The sequence below is a fragment of the Lissotriton vulgaris genome, chromosome 1_2 (assembly GCF_964263255.1).
Source record: "Lissotriton vulgaris chromosome 1_2, aLisVul1.2, whole genome shotgun sequence".
Lineage (NCBI taxonomy): Eukaryota > Metazoa > Chordata > Amphibia > Caudata > Salamandridae > Lissotriton > Lissotriton vulgaris.
Window position 1 is genome coordinate 51,398,249 of NC_141686.1, and position 23,132 is coordinate 51,421,380.

A 23,132-nucleotide genomic window follows, 5' to 3' on the forward strand; every position below is an offset into this window, starting at 1 on the left:
CACAACAGACAGCCTACCCCACTTTCTAAAAGAGATGGAGGAGTTTGGAGAGGCCTATGAACCTCCACAAGTCCCAGGCCTTCAACATCTCGGTTCACACTCCCTTAGTTGAGATTCTGAGACAGACCTATATGATTAGCTGGGCGACCAAGTCCATCTCTTACTTGGGAGTATAACCAGGCCTGACTCTGCAGCGAACGAACGTCCTTAACTATTGAGAGCTGATGAAACGAGTACGCACTTAGCTGGACCAATGGCAGCAGTACCCACTATCTCTGCTGGGCTGCGTTGCAGCTTTAAAGATGACCACCCTCCCCAGAATATTCTTCTTATTCCAAGCCCTGTGTCTACCTCTCCCGGCAGGTACAATCACGACCCTGTATCTACATCTCTCCAGTCACGAGCTCCCTTCTGAGGGTATGGGACTGGTGCACCAACAGGGGTTAGTTGATCACCCTTCCATCTCCTCTGATCCCAGTCGTCGATAACTGCACTTTCACACCCAGTACCTTTCTATGTGTGGTGGGGAGCAGCCTGCAGATTACTCTATCCCAGAGGACAAATGGTTCCGATACCTTGAAATTAGGCACTGGCTTGGCACCCATCAATGCAGAGCAAACAAATGGTTGTTAGGTAAACACTCAAACGCCTGCTTTCCAAACTATATGTCCTTCTGACCCACACAGACCGAGGACAAATGCCCAGCCTGACGTCGCTGGGAGATAGAACTAGGATGCCAACTCTCCCAGAAGGAGTGGCGAAACATCTACCACATCTACCACAGAGCACGACACACACTGCCTGTAACATAGCTGGCACAGAAACAGCCAGGAAAATCACATCATATTGGTATCTGTCTCCAGTAAGGCTCCAACGGGGGGAACCCGGCTCCTAGTGACGAATGCTGGCATCAATGTGTGGCGAAGGGCACACTCCCTCATATACTGTGGGACTGCCCAAAGATAACCTCATTCTGGGACTCGGTCCTTGACGACATCGACTCCCACTTTTTGAACTCAACTCTCTTTCCATCGTACACATTGCTGGGTCTCCCTAACCCACTCACCTATCCCCTTGCATGACGTAGGGGACGCCAGATAGGTATTGCACTGGGAGGCGCTCATCAGACTATCCTTTCACTTTGGGGGTCCCCCACCACACCCACACACCTGGGATGGCTGCATCGTCTCTGGGAGCATTCTGGGGATGGAGAAACTCACCTTTACGCTCACAGCCAGAGGCGAAACATACAGAACTGGCGACCCTTTATAGCTCTGTTGTCCCAAGAATTTAGAGAGCTGACCTGCCCCCTTTACTTGCGATTATTAAGACTCATGGACTCAGCCTGATGAAAGAAAAGATGGCACCCAATGAATGACCCACACTCAGAAACAGTGACATTGAACACAGCATAGCTATTGGTACAAGGGAAGGGGGGATGTTATTGGGTGGGTTCTTTGTTCTTCCTTTTCTGTTTCTGTTGAATGAAAGTCACGCTTTGTCATGGTATCTGGAGAGGTATCCTCTAACACCAAAGATGTGCATTGTATTTTCTGCTGAAGTTGTGATAATAAAAACAGATTTAAACCTAAAATAACAATGGACTGGGTTGCGGCCCAAGTCATTAGTAGGGACTGAGGTTAATTCAAGCATTCCATTCATCACTTGTCTACTTCAGACTTTGGATACAGACAGCAAGGTCTGGTGTCATCCAAGGCCATGCGTCCAACATACAATAATGGTTGGGCGGTGGGCTGGCCCTATGTACCGGCCCTGTGCTCAACCCTCGCTAAGCATGGTCTTCGGCCAAGTGCAGCGAGATTAAGTCGGAAGGCCTCACCTGTGGCCTTGCCCCGCACCAACACCTTCATGAACACCTAGCACCCTACTTGATCAGTATTCAGTCCTTCACAACAAATGTTGCCAGAGTGGTCTATTGTTCAACTATGAAATGTCATTTACCAAAATTCCTGTCCAGAGGTTATGACAATGTGTAACAACCCTTAAAAGGCCTATTGTCTTTAACGTTTGATTCTCACAATAACTAAGACAGGCCTCATGCCTTTATTGTACTTTTTCATAAGAAATAGATACGTGTGTAATTCTCCGATGTGACGTAGGTACTAATAGGTCGAACCTATTGCATCTGACATCCAGTAATTCCTATAGTCTTTATCATTGGCTTGCCACTATAACCTATAGAACCAATAACACCAACGGTCTTTACCATTGACTTACAGTCACCATAACCAGCACAGGCCTACTGCATTTCACATATGGTTTCCCACAAGGCACCTATCGGTATACAGTCATAAATTACAAACATTTTTAAAATTATAGGTGGCGCGAAGTTGCCCCCGAAAATTCCAGAAAATGTGAGATAAATAGATTTCTTATTATTCTTTAGAAGACTCGATAGAAGAAGAAACAATGGATTGAGAAGGGGCAGGGAGATAGACATTGGGTTTATGTCTGCTGCTATTTGTGTCTATTGTTCGATGTGCTCTATGATCATTATGCTAATGTTGGACTTTGTCGGATTTTTGGGGGGGGGAGAGAGGTGGGGTTGGGGGTTATGCATCATTATTGTTTTGGATATGTATTTATTGGGAATTTCCTGCACCTCTGTGGTCTAATATTTGCCCATGTGGTACTATCCATGAAAACCTCAATAAAAATATAGTTTAAAAATAATTATAGGCTGCAAAACAATAGAAAACCCTTCCTACAACAGCATAACAAGAGTTCTCGAAGTGCAAATCTTCTACCGTGAGAGTTTGACATTGCGGAAACAAACATTAATCATTAAGGTATTTCGTGAGATTCCATGTAACAAAATACCTGTTGTATACAAGCCTTAGCACTGTGTGATGACAGTCCACCCTTAAAGCTTACTGGCTTGAACAAATGCTTTCCATAATAAATAAATCACACCTACTGCCGTCGTTACTTTTCATAATAAATAGATCATGTCTATAGCCTTCATTATTAGCATGTCATCATAACCAACTCAGTCCTGCAGTATAGAGCATAAGCTTTCGCACAAGACAAAAAATGGTATGTAAGCCCTTTATTCAGTGGTAGCACACACACACATCTTCAGCCCATTCAAAATTTGCACTCAAGAAAATCAACATTTGTGTGCAACTAATGCTCCTCTCTCAGTAATGCTTCTTAATGCGCTTTTTCTGTGGCTCCAATAATATTGATAGAATAATGCTGTTATTGAAGGACCTCTCAGCTGTCTTCGACACGGGCGACAATGCCACCCTCATTTGCACCCTGGAGTCTCAAATTGGATTCACCAGCAATGACATGCTTGTTCACATGTGGAAAAGGCACCTCCAGGTCCCTAAATATCCTGTCACAAGCAGAGTGTGCCAGGGGGTCTATAGTGTTCTCCGTCATCTTCAGCATCTACATAGAGCAGTCTGGTGATCTACTCACAGATAACAATTCCAAGATTCATCAATATGTCAATGACACATAACTCCGCTTGAAAGTCTCCTCTTCTTTAGACATCAAGCGCCTCAAACACTGCCGGCACATCATTCAAACCTTGATGTCCAGTGCCAAAGTATAACTCATTCCCCAATTTACAAAGAATTCTTGTTATTTGCAAAATTAACAACACACAAGATGCAGTTCAAACCTAGCTCAGAGAGATGAATCCTGACAGCTTTGAACCTCAACTTTCACTGAATGCCAAGTCACTTGGATCCACCATGGACACCAACCTCACACTCAAGAAACACATTGCCAACAAAACTAAGACAGCCTGCTACAAGTTCTAGATGGTGGTAGTGCCCTGCTCCATGGTCCCCCAGAATCCCCACTATCACCCCTTAAGTGCATATTATATGACGCAGTACTTTTCATCCATGGCTTGAAGGCATATGATCACATAACCCCCCTCCTGATAAACTTCATTGGCTCCCCTTGCAGGTCAGCACCTTCTCTAAAATCAGTAGCATAATTTACAAAACCATCAGGGCCAGCACCCTCACTCATCTTATAGACAAGCTCACTATCTCCAGTGGATCTCTGCACAACTGTAGCCAGGATACCACCAGACTGTGGACTATGAAGAACAAAAAGGAAAAAAAAGGAAAAAGGTATTTTCCATCTAAACACCCAAGACCAGAACAACTTCTGAGTAACCATCAGGTCTGCATCACTGCTGCTCTAATTTAGTAGAGAGTTGCAAATAAACATCTTTAACAAACACTACACCACAATGCATTAGTAGTCCACAAACTTGGTATTTACTACCTCTCGTAACCCTTGTTGACTTTATGCTTGTCTTTGATCTTGTATAACGCTCTGCTACCTTATGACTAGGTTTTGCTATAGAAATACCACATGCATACATATATGCAAACAGTCAAGTTACAGTTGCACTGTGAAGCCAGACCCTAAAGAGTTATAGCTGTGCTCATAAGCTACATCCTAAAAGTTAAGATAGAGACCTAGCACATTATTAGACACACAATTTTAAGTCAAACAATTCTTTCAAGAATGTATTACCAACTCTGCTTGTTGAACTTTTCTGGAAAAGCTTTTTTTCGGTTAGTTTGGTTGATGTATGTTCGACCTCAAATTTGGGTCTTTGAGTTTGAGGAACCCTTAGAAATTAGGGCTTGATGTCCTAAGAGACAGATCATAAACTGGGTGTAATTTTGGCATATGACACAGGTACTAATAGGCTGCAACACAAAATTCTCGTTTACAGGGGATTGTAGAATGCCTATTTAATAAATAGTAAATTGGCAGTTCACTATTCACGTGACCTGTAGTTGGCTAAGAACCAAGAGATAGATGCCTGGGAGGAACAGCAGATTGTGTTCCTTGAAGGCAGTGTACTGATTTTCAAACAAAAAGTTTCCCGTATGTGAAGACATCAAAAGGAGCAGGTAGAAGGGACCATTGCCTGGTCCGAGGCTGCCAGACATGAATCCCAAAGTGAAGCTGCCCTACTAGGACAGTTTTCCTTTGGCTGATGAGTTACAACATTCTTTTAGGTGTTGCCACTTTTTCAATAGTTTGTGACGCAATTGTGGTTGTAAACCATTGATACATACACAACTGGGAGGGGCAGCTGTTTGCACATCACTCTGAGATTTGGAATGAGTCGTAAAGCTATTTTTGCAATTAGGAAAGACTTTTACAAATTGTGAAATGGGTTTAGTACAGTAGAAAAATGCTATTTTGTGGTTGTAATCCCGATAATTTTGCAAATTAGGGGCTAGATGCAAGACCATTTAATTGCACGAGTCACAAATTGCTTCGAATTGAGACTTGCAATATGTGACTCGCAAAATTGAATGTGCAACAGTGTCACAGTCACTGTTCACGATTCCTAATGGGGTCGCAAATTGCATGCCTCAATATTTTATGAGGCAGTTGCAATTTGCGATCCTATTGGGAATGGCTAGCACTCCCAGGGATGGTGGCCTGCTCGGGGTCGGCAGACCACCATGTCCTTGACTGCTTTTGAAATAAAACATTTTTTTTAATGCAGCCCGTTTTCCTTAAAGGAAAATGGGATGCCTTTAAAAAAGACAATTTTACTTTTCAGTTTCATTTTTTAAGGGCAGGCAGTGGTCCCTGAGAAAAACACATTAACTACTAATGTTATTAGAATCAATTTCTCATGAAAACAGTGAAACATGTTGGTATCCATAAGTGGTCGTAGACCTAGTATGAGAGTTACTAGTCATATATGATTTAATTAGCAGACTCCTAGCAGGAAGTATGCAAGAATTGCAAAAAAGCACGCATTTGGAATGGGATCTCAAGCATGATATTTGTCATGACAGCTCCTGTCATGGAGTGATGAAGGATATGATACACTGCTGTGGAATAATGATCCAAGACTGGAATATCCTGTCTGCTGCATCTGCACATGTGCTCTGAAAGTGCATTTGACACATATCATTGCCTGCTCGTATTCTTACCTTGAATTCTTCCACAATGATGGTCAAGGCTTCATGTCCTGCTTTCCTCAAGTCTTCTAGTTCATTTTTATGTACCTCCTGGCGAAATGAAAGAGATAAACAGTTTAAAATTCCAAACACAGAAACAGAGTAAATCACTGTTCCTGTTACTTTGAGTGGTTCAATGTAGTGCGGTTGAATGTAATGTTACTTACCTTTGGTAAGATCTTATCTGGTACAGTCACTACCTAACCTAAGGCAACTGGAGCCTACCTGGGGCAACTGGAGCCAAATAAGTAGCGTCGCAGGCCCCTCCCAAAAGTATATGGAGGTAATGGATGAAGATGGTGGTTTAAGTGAGGTGGATTAGGAAGAGGGGGTGTTGCATGGCCTAAGTCTCCTATCTTGGAATATTAATTGTTTAGGAAATGAGTTAAAACACGGGCAAATAAATAAATTAGTAAACAAAGTGGAAATTGTTTGTTTGCAAGAGACTTGGCTATGCGACGAAACCCCAATTTTCGATGGTTACCTCCAACTAAATCGCCCAGCTAAGAAAAAAGATTTGGACGCCCGGCTGGGGGATTTATGACCCTTTTATCGACAAAAGTAACAAGAAATGCAATTTGGTTAATTGTGAAATGTAATTGGCTATTGGTGTGTAGAGTAACCCTGCTGACCCAGGATAAGAAATATGAAAATGTAATTGTTATGAATGTATATATGCATCGGGTGAATGTTGCAGAGTATGGAACTGAGATGGGGAATTTTAAAGAGGATATAGACTCTATTCGAAAAGTATGATTCAGACGTGTTTTTCATTATGGGGGATTTTAATCATAAGCTGATTCCAAAGGAGGTTGACCGCTGGCACAAGGAACTACTGGACGCTTACGGAATAAACCAAGCCAAATTTCCAGTTTGTGAAACCCCGAGGCACGACAGAGATCTGGTAAATTTTTTAGGAACGAAGGGTCTCCTCTGTCAAAACGTCAGATTTAAAGCAGATTGCCCTGCAAAGAAATCTTTTAAAATAGGCTCACAAAACTGCCCAATTGATTATGTATCTATATTCGCCTAGAATTTTCCTTTAGTACGAGAATTTAGATACCCCAAAGTGAAGGCAGAGATTACAACCCGTTGCATTTGAATATATATGAGGGAACTAGGGAATATACAGAGAAAGTGATCCCACAACAAGTTGACTACCCCAAACGAGCATCAACAAGGCTGACGGAAGAATTTTTGGAAAAACAAAAGATTTTACAGCATAAGGTAGAACTGGGGGTAGGGAGTAAAAATCTGGAATGGCATGAGAGGAAGATAGACCAAGTAGTACAATGCCTCAGAATAGAATTAAAAAAAGACAAAAGAAAAGAGGCAATAAACCCGGTTAGTTGACCTAAATGGTTCTCGGTCGACTGTCAAAATAAAAAAAGGGAGATAAGGTCAGTAACAAGAAGCCAAAGGAAAAAGTTTAACCGAGAGAGACAAAGCTATCCTAATAAATTGAAAAATGAGTATAAAAAGATGGTTACCGACGCAAAAAGGTTGTATAAAGAAAAATGTTGGGTGAACCTACTAGAAACGACTGAATCAAAAAACCTAAGACAGTTTTGGAAGCTGGGAAAAGCAGCGTCCGTTCCCTCTTCAGGAGCACTGAACTGTGTAGTTAGCGAGTCAGCCTTGGTAAAGTATCTGAAGGAACTGTATGGAATTCGACAACAGAAAGCAGTAGGAATAGCAACCATGACCTACGACTGCTTCTGGTACCCTCTTGATGGCTCCTTTGGCCAAATGAGCATGTACTTCCTGTCGCTAGAGCGAAAAGAGATCCTCTCCTCTTCTAATCGGGAGATGGTGGCAAAGGTGGTAGTTTTTGTTGAAAGGGTAGGGGTTAGCTCCTCTTGACAATCTAAATCACCCATTTGACTAAAGTGATTTCCCTCCACTGGGTCAGACGGTGCCGAATCCTGCCACCACAGGGTGCCCATGATGGTATGAGGAAAATTAAAGAGGCTTTGAGGTTGCGACTGCTGGGGGCAGGGACAGACTGGTTGGACCTCTGGCTTCAGTTCCCAAGAGGCTTGTGAGGGCTTCATTAAAGGGAGTATGGGTTCTGGCTGAAGCACCTTTGTCAAGACAGTGGTCTTAACTGTGGCTGTGGGCAGCTGAAGGTCCAGAACCTCAACCGACCTCCCGACCACCATTGCAAAGGAAGCCCCCTCTTCCGTAGCCATTGTGGGAGGGGAGAGAAGGCCAGTGTCTGGTGAAGTGTCCAGACCACTGGCATCAGCTAGGTCCTAATACCAGGTATGCTCGGCCATGGACCATACTAGATATTAAGAATAGCCATAGGGATCCTCAGATCTCCTCCATTCATGTTTTTCAAAGTGCTCTTCCATGAAAGATGGTTCCATGTCTGCTGTGTGGGCCTGGTCGGTGCCAGGACCATTGTTCGGCGATGCCAGTCCGGCCGTATCAGACGCTAGAATCATAAGCATCCTGAAATTCCGACAGGCGCTGAGGGCGAACCCACTGGTGGAGCCCCAGTTGGGGTTTCTCCTGAACTCCTGGGGCTTCAAGGCGCTCAATAGGCATTCAACCACCAAAAATGAGACTTAAGACCTTAATGAAAATTCCCTGACTTGAACAGGGGTCGCTCCAGCACTGTGAAACTCGCAGAAGGGTGGAGCAGACCTAGTGTCAGCTGTAGACTCCACAGGGACAACCTATATTTGTGGTGTTGTTCATGCATGCGATCCCATGAATGGGACCTGCACAGAGAAGCTGAAGAGTGTTTTAACTTCTTACATTTCTTCTTGTGGTTTTTTACTGAAGTAGTCTAGGCTCGCAACGATGGCCGGCGCGAGAGCCTCTGAGAGCGATCCGTGGATCTCCCTCACAAATGGTGCCTGTAGCAGTAAGGAGTCACGTGGCAAGCGGCAAAAAGCTTTATAGCCCACCCCCGAATGGCCTTTGGATGCATCGTTCTGAAATCTGCGCCGGTCTTGGAGTTTTGCGACTTTTCAGCAAAACCGGAACATACGTATTGTGATATTTGGTGACAAAAAAAAATGTACATAAAAAGAAATCCACAGTTATTAACTCACTGAAACAAATGGGAAGGAACGACCCAGAGAAGTACATAAATGGGTGGTCCATTATGCAGGTGCAGTGTACAATAAGCAGTAGACATTTTCACAATGACAAAATAGTAACCAACTTCCCAGTACAAAGTAAAGCAGTTGAGTAGACATTTTCTAAAAAACTGTGGATTCTTCTTGGAAAAACTTAGATTCCATTAAGATCCTGATGTTCATTTCAGATAAATTAAATGGAAAACATTTCGAAATATAAACTTAGCAGGTGCGCCAGGTAAAGCCCCACTTGAGTAAAATGGAAACAATCCCAACTTCTTGGGCTCGGCGAATAGAAAGCAAAAACTTTTATACTAATGTTCCATATTAAAAAATGATCTGAAATCATTAACAGAAGCGGATGCATCATAAATGTATTGGTGCGTAATCTGAATTTTGGTGAGTGTGACAATTGAATTCTTAAATGAGGTTTCCTTGCAAAAGCAGAGTGCATGGGTGTCTCCTTTAAATACACTATGTATATAAAAGCTCAAAAATCAAAACCCCACTCCCACACCCCCTCGCAGACCCATAGACCCACTTACATACCCACCCACAGATCCATAGTAGCACTCACACTGCCACTCACAGAGACACACAATGTCTGACACAATCAGTCACAGACTCACACAGCAACTCACAGACCTACACCCGCACTCATAGATCATCTCACACAGCCCCTGAGACACTCCCACTCACAGACCCCAGCACACATACTCATACACCCACTAACAGACTTACGCATGTGCTCACACATCCACTGTGAAACATTACAGGTTACAGTAATGAAATTCTTTTTATAAAAACCTTAGAAATTCACTGAAAAAACAAAGGTTACAGAGACATTATAGTTAGGAAATAAAATTTAAAAAAACATACTAATTCACTGAAAGAACCAAATGTTGCAGGGATGTTATAGTTAGGAAACAGAATCGAAAAAAACTTTAAAATTCACTGAAAAAAGGAACGTTACAGTAAAGTTATAGTTTTTTTTCAATAACCTTAATTTTCTGTTTTATAGAACAATACTAAGAAACCAATCACCAGGCAGTGACGGATGCGGTAGGAGACAAATTGCATATAGACCAATTTCAGCTTTACAATTGACATAGCACATCAAGCTCCACACAAAAACATCCAGTCTCACACTGCAGGACTATATCCCACCTCCCCCGGTATGTCTGGGCCGGGACCCACATCAATGTGTCCCACCCCCCCACACTATTGTCAGCCCCATGGCTTTCCGATGAAGATCCATCCGATCCTGGATTTAGGAGTATATCACATAATTCTTTCCAGTCTGACAGATCCTCTACCAACTTGTCGTCTCGTCAGCTAAGTTTCATATGTTTCCTCTGCTAGAGTCCACTCCAATACGTTCTTCTTCCAGTGTACTATCACAGGTGCCCACTGACCCATCCAGGTGATGATAACCCTGCGCCTGGCCAACACCAATAATAACTGTAAAACTTTATATCACAGTTTCCTACCTTTTGGTCCTTTGACATTGCCTACAATTCAGCACTGGGGCGAGAGGAATATTTGCAGTTGTGCATTCCTAGCAATATCACCGACTACTCGGTGGCAGACGGTCTGCACCAGGTAGTAATGCCAGGCTAAATGCTGAAAGTCAGCACTGTCTGAACCACAGTAGGGACAGTGATCAGAACTCATCGAGGTCAAGTGGTGCAAGGCCCTAGGAGTAAGGTAAGTCTTGTGAAGAAAGCTGTAGTGTATCAGTAGATTTCAAGCATTACTCGAGACAGTGTGTTAGTTCACTGCAAAACATGCATCAGTCGAATAGGGTTCACACAGGTGCTTCATCCCGGGATAAAACCGCACTGGTCTTCATGAACCAGTTGTGGCCTTTGTGGTGATAAGAGAACTGCCAGGGTCTTGCTGAGTTTCTTAATGTTGGTGTTTATCATTGTGAGGGACCCATACCCTGTTGGGTCAGTGGCATCACCTCCTAGTTTAAGGAGCAAACAGATCTCAACTTCCTGCATAGTCGGTGGTAAAATCCCCATGTTCTAAGCCTCTGTGAAGACTTCTAGGAGGCCTTGTGTTAACATGGCCCAAAATGCTTGGTAAAATTCAGGCGGGAACTCGTCGCTACCTTGAAGCTTGGCTCGTGGGAGCATATTAAGTGCTGAACTAAGCTCTTCTATGCCCAACTGCTCATCCATCTCTTCTGATGCCATCCATCCGAGTTTGGGGAGAGCCAACCCCTTTAGGAAAGAGGAGAAGATGGATGCGCTAACGTTCTGGTCTGCTGTGTATACGTGCTGTAAGTGCGCCTGAAACACTTCCACACTGCCCACCCTGGAAGTAACCCTAGTTCCTGGTTTCAGAAAGGAGAGGGTACCCCACTTCCCCAGGGAACAGGGTAGAAGGACAATTAGTCAAAGAGGGAGATCCCTGGAGTCGAATAGTCGACTAGTAACTATTAGCCTTTCCTATATACAAGGGAAAGGTCACACACTACCATGGGTGTTAAACTAACACAAAAATAGGTTTTCCACACTGAAATAGAATCGTTTACAGTCTATTTTTATTAAAATTTCAATCAATTTAAACAATAAAAAACAGAGTAAATTCATATACTTTTCACACCACAATTTAAAATCCAAGTAAAAAGATACTTTGGAGGGTTAAAAATAAGCAAAAATATTATTCAACAGTATTGCACGAGTATAATACAACTATAAACGATAAACAAAGACACAATCAAAGCATATTCACTGTAAATAGACGACAAACTACATATAGTCACAAAAACCCCTCAATTTCTATGTGGCCAACCAGATATCTAGGCCACTATCATTTGCCTGATCCAATGGCCTCAATCCGTTTTGCTATTGTAAAACTCTAGTGGAGGAATGACGTGCCCATCTACAGTTTTATACGGCCCTCATTGGATTCTATTAGAAAAAGACAAACAGTGCGTCGACGCGTTTCGGTGCTGTACTCTGGATTTGGTTGCACCTTCCTCAGGACTTCTTATTTTCTGGGGTTTCAAGCAATGGATGGTTCCACCATATCTTTTAGATCATGTGGGGGACGTATCAGGATGTAGATAGCTTTAAATTTCCATTGGCTTCTGTCAATAGTATGGGCTTCTCTCCCTTATGATAGGAGCTCCTTGTCTTGGCTTTCCTTGCTTTGTGCTTGACAGGCGTATATTCAAGTCACGTGCATCTATGGTGAGTGTTCTTTATCCCCGGATAGGGGCTCCTTGTCTTGGGTTTCCTTGCTCTGAATTTGTCAGGCGTTTATTCAGGTCTCGTGCATCTGGTAAAATTTTAAAAACCTCTTAGAACGGGCATACCATTTCTTTAGTCTTCTCCAGAACTGGATATGTTCGGATTAGCGCTGCGTGTGTACTTCTGCCTCGTTCGTCCCCTCGTATTCGTATATGAATTTACTCTGTTTTTTATTGTTTAAATTGATTGAAATTTTAATAAAAATAGACTGTAAACGATTCTATTTCAGTGTGGAAAACCTATTTTTGTGTTAGTTTAACACCCATGGTAGTGTGTGACCTTTCCCTTGTATATAGGAAAGGCTAATAGTTACTAGTCGACTATTCGACTCCAGGGATCTCCCTCTTTGACTAAGTAACCCTAGTTCCACCTGGGGTAACTAAACCCATTGTAACCGGGGGGAATGCTCTCTGTGCACGATCCAGGCCAGTTCGCTATGTAATCGAGGTAGGCATTGTATTAAAGTATATTTGTCTAGCCGATCCCAAATATCCGTTATACGTCCCTGTATGTCATGTTCTTCCTGGAGGGAAGTTGTGTTAGGTTAGTGTGTCATCTGAATTTGAGCGAGTGTCTGATCCTCCTTGCATAGCTTGGCCTGGAGCGGCCTAAGGACCCCACAAGTCAGACCCATACAGGCACCACTAATTACAGCTTTGAGGGCCTCCAATTCCACAGATCTATTCCCTACAGTGCCCCAGTTCGACTCAAAATAACCTGTATAGGAAAGTGAAAGAGCAATTCATCCCATGGTATCTTCTAGAATATCCACATACATCCGCCAAGATCAGGCTCCCCCCCCCCCCAAGACAAAAGCACAATAAACAGGAGAATGGTCAGGTAGGAACTGTGCCAAGTGCGTGCGTGACATGAATGTCATCCAGCCTAGGGAATCTTGCAACCAGTACCCTGCCCAAACTGATGTATGTATTATGTGTATTAGTATGACAAGTGAATAGGCTGCGATCTGGATTTCTCTGATGCGATAAGTCCACCACCTCTATCTTGGGCATGACCCCCGGAGTGCAGCCGTCATGTGTGGTTTTGTGCGTGGTCTTGCCGGGGCCCTGTCCAGGGAAGGGTGCAAAATACAACTGAAGTCACCCAGCCACAGAAATGGCAAGGGAATCTCCTGTGTAAGGAGGTCTTGCACTGTGTGAAAAAAGGCAGGATTATCGGTGTTAGGAGCATACCTCCTAAGAAGGGATACATCCTGGCTGTCGAGGGACCTCTGTGTGAGGACGTATCAGCCTCCCTACATCCACCTCCATATATGTGAGAGAAAATGGGACTCCCAGGGCCACCCAGATCAGTGTGCCTCTTGCATAGGTAGAGAAGGAGGAATTATATATTTGACCTATCCATTTTTTGGCTAATTTAGTGGCACATGTCGTTCATGGGAGTTTCCAGTAAACATGTTATGTCGATTTTGTGGCACTTAAAGAAGGTGAGTACCTGGTATCCTTGTACATATGTTCCCAGTCCCCAGACATTCTAGGCCAGGACTTTCTATGTGCCCACCATTCATGGTTTCAGTGTGTGACTTGTACCATCTCCCCACCTGCCCACCACCCCTTTGCTGCTGAACCATTGTAAGATTAAGCAAACATTGTGAACCAACCCCCGCCCACGGTCAAATATAGTACAATATATGAATATACATATGTCCACCCACCACATGTGCCAAGACTCACACCGCATCCCCAGGCAGTACAACAGGGACTAGCTAATACTCACCTTTCAGACAGCATCCCGGACAGTCAACAATGTCACCAATCTTTGAAACTTCGCAACCTATATGTCCTCACTAGCAAGCAACAGGATGGAGCACACGGTACAGTGATAGAACTAATAAACAGCATATATTCACTCAACCCGGGAGGCCCCAGGCACACCCCACCCACTCAAGGCATGGGCACAGAAACTACAGACTCTATATGCCAACTACCTTTGCCAGTACATACATTAATAACAGCAGTGCATGCAACCCACATTCTAACCCCCTCTCCGTCATACATTATCATCCATGCTGCTCATACGCCCCTCATACGCCCCCCATTTCGCCCTCCTTGCAAATCAGGGTATCAGGCACAATGTCCTGTGCTTGACTGGAGAGATTCGTATCAGTTTCATCCGACTGCGCCTGCGGATTCCCCAACCTGTGCATCAGTTAGCCTGTCTATGGTGGATAGTTGCATAGTACCATTCTCACTAATCGTTATTTTTGGGGTCTCCAGAGGGCAAGAATTAGGACTGGTCATCCTCTCTAGCCCTCACCCAGAAGGTCCATTGGTGCGTGTTCCCGATGCCCAAAAATGGCTGGCAGCGGATAGGGAATCTGCAGATTCACCTCTAATCTCAAGCCATTCCCAGACTTCCTCCAGTATCTCTAAGAAGTGGGCCTTCTCTTTGTTTAGACGTTAAGCTTTGCTGGGTACAGAAGCATATACCTAAGGTTGAGAGCCCTTAACTACTGTTTGATGCTTTATGTTGCTCCTGCACTTATTTTGTGTAATCTGGTAGATGGCAATTTTGGTGTTGCCAAACTGGGGGACTGACCCTTCTTGTACCACTTGAAGAAGACAGTCCCTGTCACAGTAGTTCAATATCTTGGCAATGAGAGCCTGAGGTGGCGCCCCTGGGCTTGGGGACGGCACCAGGGCCCTGTGCACCCTCTCCACGATGAACAGTTCAGAGAGACCCTCCGGTCTAAGTTCAGTCCGCACCTAATGCCGTGATGAAGATCATTTGGGTCTTGAGAGTCTTTACCTCCCCCTGTAATTCGGTGATTACAGGCGGAAGGAGTGTTTATGTTTAGTTTAGGGCATCAGCAAAATGAATGATGTTCATGTAAAAAATGTAGATAACATTATTGAATATAAGTGTAACAGAGATACACAGAGAATTAAAAGATATATCAGAAATTCTGAAACATTGTTGATTAATTTGGGCAGACGGATGTTTGCCAATAGCTGTGAGGGTAGGGTCAAGTAACTGTTGTCACTTGATACTGTGTTTATTCTTGGTATAAGACATTTTGCCTATGGAATCAGTGAGACAGTGCACAGCACCAGGAGACCTTTGGGTATAAGTGCGCTTTAAAAGCTTTAATAACAAAACATACCATTTGTTCAGATGGCGAGACCAGATCCACACTGAAGTGGAGTACTAGGAAGCGAAGTGGCGACATCTGCCCTGTGTGTTACCCACTAACTGGCGTTACGCCAGAAATCTCTTGAGTTGAGGAGGGGAGGGTGCTTCGACCATGACAAGTTGGGAGCAGCATGGCGTGGGTAGGGGGGGAGGGGGGGAGCCTCATTGCTTCCCTACAGCCAGGATTAGGGTGGGAGACCTGGAGACTGGCCCGATTAAGATTTCCAGGAGCACTCGTCAGGGGTGCCCGCTATCACCACTTTTATATGCCTTAGTGGCCGAACCACTGGCCTGTGCCCTCAGAGAATATCACGGGCAAAGGGGGATTCGGCTCCCGGCCTGCAACTTGATTGTCTCTGCTTACGCCGATGACACACTCTTGTATATCAGAGAGCCCAAGTCAAATCTGTTCCCAGTACTGAGGAAGGTAGTGCGGTACGGGGAATTCTCTGGTCTTAAGATCAATTAGACAAAATCCACCATCTACCCTTTAACTCTGGCGATGGAGCCTATTGAATTGGACTTCCGTCTCACCTGGTCTACTGAACCGGTACGTTACCTGGGAATACAGGTGCATACGAACTCAGAGATTGTTTTCACAGAAAACTACGGCTGGGCAATTGCGAGATTGGAAGATGAGGTGGAGCGCTGGATCCGCTTGCCTTTATCGCCCCTGGGCCGTATCTCCCTGATGTACATGGTGGTGTTACCCAGATTTTTATAATGTATCTACGGTCTTCACCTCACATTTTTTAAAGCCGTTAATATGCTATTGGCGAAATTGGTATGGGCTGGTAAACAACCCTGCGCCCAGTGGAATGGTCTCCCTTTCCCTTATTGCATGGGGGGCTTGGGGGCACCAGACTTAGAGCTTTACTATAAGGTGGCACAATGCTTGCATGCTTATCACTGGATACATCAGAGCAATACCCTGCCTCACCTGCAAATCGAAAAGGTGGCGGCTGGGCCTGCCCTCCTCCAGAGCCTGCTTTTAACATCCCATCCAGGAGAGCTGGCATATTGGACTCTATAAATGCTACAATGCATGCTTGGCGCAACCTATTTTACTCCCCTCTGACACTGCTGGAGTGGTCCCACTGGTTACAAACCTGCAGGGAAAGGGAGGTTGATATGGCGCGGGCGACTCTCCAGATAACCAAAATTGGTGACTTGTTTCTCGACGGCGTGGCCAGTAAGTGGGTTGAGATTGAAGCTGAAGGCCATAATGTGATACCGCTGGCACAATTTCACTTCTTCAGGTTTATGCATGCCCTCCGTGAATTGCTTGGAGAAGATATGGTGGAACCACCCGCGTTCACCCTCTTATCTTTTATATTGTGCACTACGTTCCCTAACAAGATAGTGTCCATCATTTATGGTATAGTGCAAGACTAACGTAAAAGCGTATAAGACGAGGCTGGGATGGCAAAACTACCTAAACATGGTTCTTGACTACGCCACTTGGCGTTACTGTTGTGAATCTACGCAGCAAATTTCCCTGAACTGTAGGCACCAACTTATACAGTTCAAATTTCTAAACATAATCTATTACACTCCGGCTCGGCAGCATAGATAGAGCCTTTGTGATTCCGCTGAGTGTGAGAGATGTAGAACCAATCCAGTGGGGTTAATGCATTTTACCTGGACATGCCTAGACATAGCTAACTTCTGGAGGCTAATATTTTTAAAACTCAGTGACATTAGAGGATTCCCTCTGGCCCCCAACCCAATGCTGGCACTCCTGGGGCATTCTAGACAACTGCGGAAGGATGCACGGCGCCTAGTTGACATAGGCCTTCTGGTAGCGAATCACAGAACAGCAATGCAATTGGCCAGTTTCCCTGCACCCACTATAGCAGAATGGTCTAAAGACATGATCTTTTGTAACACAATCTGAACTATAGAGCGAAGTACTTCCACCTCAGAGCCGCCCCAAAAGTTTCTGGAGTCTATATCAGAGTTATCTAGCTAGTAGCGAATCAGAAATACCAGTTTTGATACTTCCGTGGGAATGTTCACAAGTCCTCGCCCTTTGTGTTCTCAGGCCTTGTTAAGCCTGCTGAATTTGAGATATGTATAGAGGCTGGTGACCGGGTTTGTAATGTCTAAGTTGTCTTATAGAATACTTCGTAATATGCACCATATTAAGGATTGAGAGCTTGGAATGTATAACCAGATCTGATTGCCACTGCTGTACACTGTGGATGTCATTATTATATGTTTCTGTTCTGTTTTTTTTTTCTTTCAACAAAAATTAATACAGACAATAATGAAAAAAAATGTAAAAGTGCGCATGACGGTTTGGCCGGCCATCTTGGGCCGAACAAACAGTCACACAAACTTTGCATGTTCTCCACTGGCTGTATTACACAGCCAGCTAAGTTGAGAACATGCGCAGGCTCTCACTCGCAGTCTGTGAGCAGAACCAGGGCACTCAGACCAATCAGGACGCTACTGTCATGGTGACAGTAGCACCGTGATTGGCCTAGGGCCGCCTGTGTGCTTTCTGATTCAGGACTAAGAGTCAGGAAGAGAAACGGAGAGGCAGAAGAAGAGGTAAGTGGTTTAAATAAAACCCTATTCTGTACCAGCCGCAACCGAGTTTCTTTTCAGTATTTACTGTATTTTAATTTGTGTCTAGCCAGATTACATGTTTCAGTCTCAAAACGTGTGGTAACTTCACAAGTGCTAACTCAAATCTTTTTACAAAGAAAAAGAACAAAAAGCACACGAGCGTTCCATTGGCAGTGAGTAGTTTAACTTGCAGCAAAAAGTAAACTTAAGTACAGTGTGGCTCTTCATCTTCTACTGTCGAGTCGAGTTGAGAGGGATAGCAGTATCAAACAACATCTGTGAAGGCTACATATAATATTAGTTACATATCAAAAGCAACCGTCTCCCAAACAATTTTTGATCGTCAGTTTATCAGCCCCTCAATCTATCTACATGAATATGAAGTGCAGAACTGGGTGTGCAAAAAACATGTGGTTTGTGCAGATTTAGCAAATAGCAAACACCTTACTATCATATCAAAAATACAATTTTATTAAGGCAGTCTAAACTTTATCATGGGCACTGTACATGTCATGAGCCCATTGTTGTTTTTCTAGGAGTCTTTTGGGAAGGGGGATACGATGGTGGATGCAAGTCAAAAAAACATTATTTAAAGTTCCTTGTTTTAATTGTGACTAATTCTTATACACTTCTTCCTGAATGCTGGTGATAGGGCATGGTCACTATAGATGTTTGACTCACTCCAGAGGGTTTCTCAAACAACATGCCAAATAACATTTTATGTAATAAAACCATATTTGGATAGGAAGCCTTTTACGCATGTCAAGAGCCTTAATTATGCAAATTGTTAACAACAGTGAACTGTGTTCTTTCTTTGACAAATTCAATACATACAGCATGGAAATCCAAAGTCTAGACCACAACTATGAATTGATGTGGGCAGACGGGTTCATATTAGCAAAAAAGCATGTATGCTAACATGAATTACTGCTGCAACATCATAGAGAGCAATTTTGGTTACAATGCCATATCCACACTTCCTGGTCTGTGGTTGCAAAGAGAGTTTCGACTTTCACTCCTGCCAGCTCTCTACCCTTTGTGACCAAAAACATGTTTTCTTTTTAAATGAACTGCCCCCAAGAAGACCATACACTTCACCAAGATAAAGCTGACGCATAAACCAGCATAACAGTTCTTTTGCAAACCTGGAATTAAATGAAACCTTGAGTCCCTTCCCAAATCCGCGGTCTACCACTGACCTAAACGTACAACTTATGCCAAGGCCAGAAATAAACCCTGAAGAGTTTCTGTTCGTTCTTTGACTGCATGATGATATAAAACACACAAAGATGTGGAGCGGAGAAATATAGTACATTTAAACACGCGGTACTCCAATTAAACTAAGGATTGGAATCAAGAATCAATTATTCGAGAGCATAATATGTATGTATTCTATAAACCGTGTACTATTCACGTCTGTCAATTACATTTTCAACAATTATGTTTTAATTATTCTACAGCTCACCATGCCACCATCATTTTAGAAAATATTATCACATTGCTTACCTCAAATACCGTAATGGCAGTATTTTAATGAGTGTCAAAAATAAGATACAGACACCTCAGGATGATCACCATGACCTATTACTACAAAAAAGTTAAACTACATGGATCGTGATGCACTTCAATGACCAGTCTAGAAAGTCAGGAAACACGCAAATTGGTAACAGAAAAATTGAACGACTACCTCACTATTATACTGGCTGTCTGAAGAGAATAGAGAAATATTATACAATATTAAAGCTATATTAAGTGGGTAATGGACTGTCAAGCCCCGCGGCTGGTGGAGGCCACACATCAACTTGACAAAGGGAGCCCACCCATCCATACTTGGAGTTCTTCGTGGCTTCTAGTCTGCATGTTTACGTTCTGCATACATAACTCATAAATTTCTGCAGAACTACAAAGTTGAACTTTCTCCAAGCACATGCAGCAATTGCTCATGTTTGTATGCACAGGTCCTTCATGCCTTGCATGATGGTGGGCCAGGTACGAAAATATGCTTCAGAATGCATGTTACAAATAGGGAAGGACTTCCAATGCACTAACTTCAGTGGCACTGTGGTGGATGAACCACTGAGAAAATATTTTGTTTGGAGAAGGCAGCTGATTCTCTGTCATCAGAAACAAAGTGGTTCACCAACTCTAAAAAGGGTAGGGGAACTATAAGTTGGGCAGAACAGAAGAACAACCGATATATAGCGGCTCTCCAGTTCTTTCAAGCGCTAACTGATGCCCTAAAGAAGGCAACAAATCAAATATGCAAGTCTTTCTTTATTTTTTTCATTCTTTCCCCTGTATGGCTGTAAGAATTATCGATGAGAAAGCCCACATTCTTTCAATAAAGAATCAGCCATTTAAGGAGGAATGACCAGTATCACTTTTGGAAGATAAATGGTCCAAATGACCATAATAGAAATTTGGCATCGACATAAGTGTATTTTGTAGTTTTCAGATATGACCTCCGGATCACCGGCTCATATTACAGAGCTTACGGATCACAAAAAAGATTGTACGTGACTGATGTTTCCTAATTGGGTGGGGTGTGCGCTTTTGAGCTAGAAGGCTGCACCACGGGTCTTCAAGAAAAGGAGATTCCCATAGCCTGGGATCATTTCCCATGTTTACAAATGTTCATGTTTTGGTAAACTAAGATGTGTGTCACTGAGGTGCATTTGGATTGCTTTGCCTAGTGTTCTAGCATGAATAATACAAGCTATGATGGAGTGGACTGCTGCTGATATGCCCATGTAAAGCAACCAAAAGTTATGCCTATTCTCTGGCAAATATAGCTATAGACCAACAGAACACTAAACCTTCAGTCCAGTCAGGACTTCTTGTCAGGATAGTTTATTTTCCTTGATGTTTGGTCAAGGGGGTGCATAGAGAAAAGTGAGGTGGCAAAACAGGGTTGAAATCCAATGCATTTTTCACAGAGTTTGTATTTCATGTAGAAGAAAACCGTTAGCTTCATGTTTATGAAATTTGGCAGTATTACATATGAGGGGGAATGCAGATAATCCTGGGGGGGGGGATGGGGTAGTGCAGGGAAAAGGAGTAAGCATTTTGTAAGCTATACGTTTTTTCAACTTAATAATATCTTGTAGCACAATACTACTAAAAGTATCAAGGAAGCACAAAACATAAATTAGACTGCATATGTAAAGTTTCAGATTTGCTACATGAACTACTGAAAGACCCATTTATGGTCACATGCTAATGGAAACATATAAACAAATAAATAGCAAATAAAATACATCTTAATCTGCTTACATGTTCTATGCATGCTCTTTGGCTTACAAAATTTAAGTGGCCCAACAAGCCAAACAAAAACCATCTTCCTTATGTACTACTGAGCAGCAAAATGGAAAAGTGACCTATCAGCTACACAAACTACTAAATGGAGGACATGATAATTGGTCATTAGGAATAAAAATAATAATCTTACATTTTTTTTAACAACAATTAGCTTTTATTCACTTTCGGCTTTATATGTAGCACAATACTACTAAAAGTAGCAAGGAAACCCAAAACACAAACTAGACTGCATATGTAAAGTTTCAAAATTGCTTCATGAACAAACGACTATAAGAGACATTTATGGTTGCAAGATTATGTAAACCAATAAACAAATACAATAGATAAACAGAAAGAAAAAACATTGAATCCTTTTGCCACAGTGAAGTTATAGTTAGTATTTCTAAAGGAATTCCTCTGCCATTAGCTCCCTAATAACTTTCCACCCATTTGACGAATCACCAAAACACTTTCCATACCTATAGTATTTTCTACATTTTGAGATGAAGTACATTTTTGTGGTGCAAAGATAAAACTAGGTCTAAAAATGCGTTTTTCTACCAATGCATTTTCCATTGATTATTGTATTTGACATAGTGCAAAAACAGCTGAATGGATGTACATGAAATTTGGCATGATTATACATTATGGTGCAGAGATGATGCTTTTTGGGTACTGCAGATAAGTAGGGTAAGTATTGTTACACGTTAGATGGCATTTAAACGAGGTGAAATCTGTCATTGCAGTACTTTTGCGGAATTTCTCAAAATGTTGTGAAACTACCTGGTACATGTGCGTAAACATATTTAAAGATGTATAAAATCCACTATAAATACATTTCCTTACCTATTACCACTCTGATAATTTGGAAATAGGTAGGGTTTACCACTTAACTATATCTAAGGCCCTAACACAACCAAAGTGTACTAAAACAATATGGCTGCATTTTCATTCTCTAAAAACAACCATCACTCAATTATAAGCTGGCTTGACATCGCCATTTACCACAGTATACTACAAAGTTATCACGGTATACCATGGCCCAAAATAGAACTAAGGCCTAGCTGTATTATTGGACTGCGGTACCCTTGCGTTACTTATGGTGTTGCATGGGCAATGCAATACTTAAGTCAGATTTACAAAGGAACGCTAGGCCATGGCGCATGGCCCTGTGTTGATTGGTAAGTTTGGAGGGATGCAAGGCAGTGCAATTAGCTGTTTTGCATTACTCTGCAAACCATAATCTACATTGGTGCTAAATTACACATACATCTGTATAGCACACCACTGTAGCCACTCCACTCTATGCTTTTCACTGTACTAGACTCCAATGTGCGCTATTACACTGTACGCAACGTCAATGTACACCATGTCAGTCAAAGTCACTCCACTGTACGCCAATTCACTGGACACTACTCCACTCTACACCATTCTACTGTACGCCACTCCACTCTACTCTATTCCATTGTACGCAACTCCACTCTACAATACTCCACTGTAAGCAATACTACTGTATGCTATACCACTGTATGCCACTCCACTGTACGCTACTCCACTGTGTGCTATTACACTCTAGTCCACACCACTGTACGCAACTCCATTATACGCCACTCCACTGTACGCTACTCCACTATACACTATTACACTACACCACTCGAGTCTGTGCTACAATACTGTACACAACTCTACGCCAGTGCACTCTAAGCTATTACACTCTGCAACTCCACTCTACGCCTCTTCGGTATACGCCACTCCACTGTATGCCACTT

The 23,132-nt window shown here is 42.9% G+C and overlaps 1 protein-coding gene across 3 annotated transcripts in view; it reads right to left on the minus strand.

Annotated features, from left to right (window-relative positions):
* Nucleotides 1-23,132, minus strand: part of CCDC91 (coiled-coil domain containing 91) — a 1,919,235-nt gene that overhangs the window by 881,047 nt on the left and 1,015,056 nt on the right. For all 3 annotated transcript variants that reach the window (XR_015307530.1, XM_086952800.1, XM_086952801.1), the window contains exon 7: nucleotides 5,958-6,035. Coding sequence is in view for 2 of the 3 variants with exons in the window: in XM_086952800.1 (XP_086808926.1) it covers nucleotides 5,958-6,035 (78 nt within the window). In the remaining variant the exon portion in view is untranslated. The remainder of the gene's footprint in view (nucleotides 1-5,957; nucleotides 6,036-23,132) is intronic.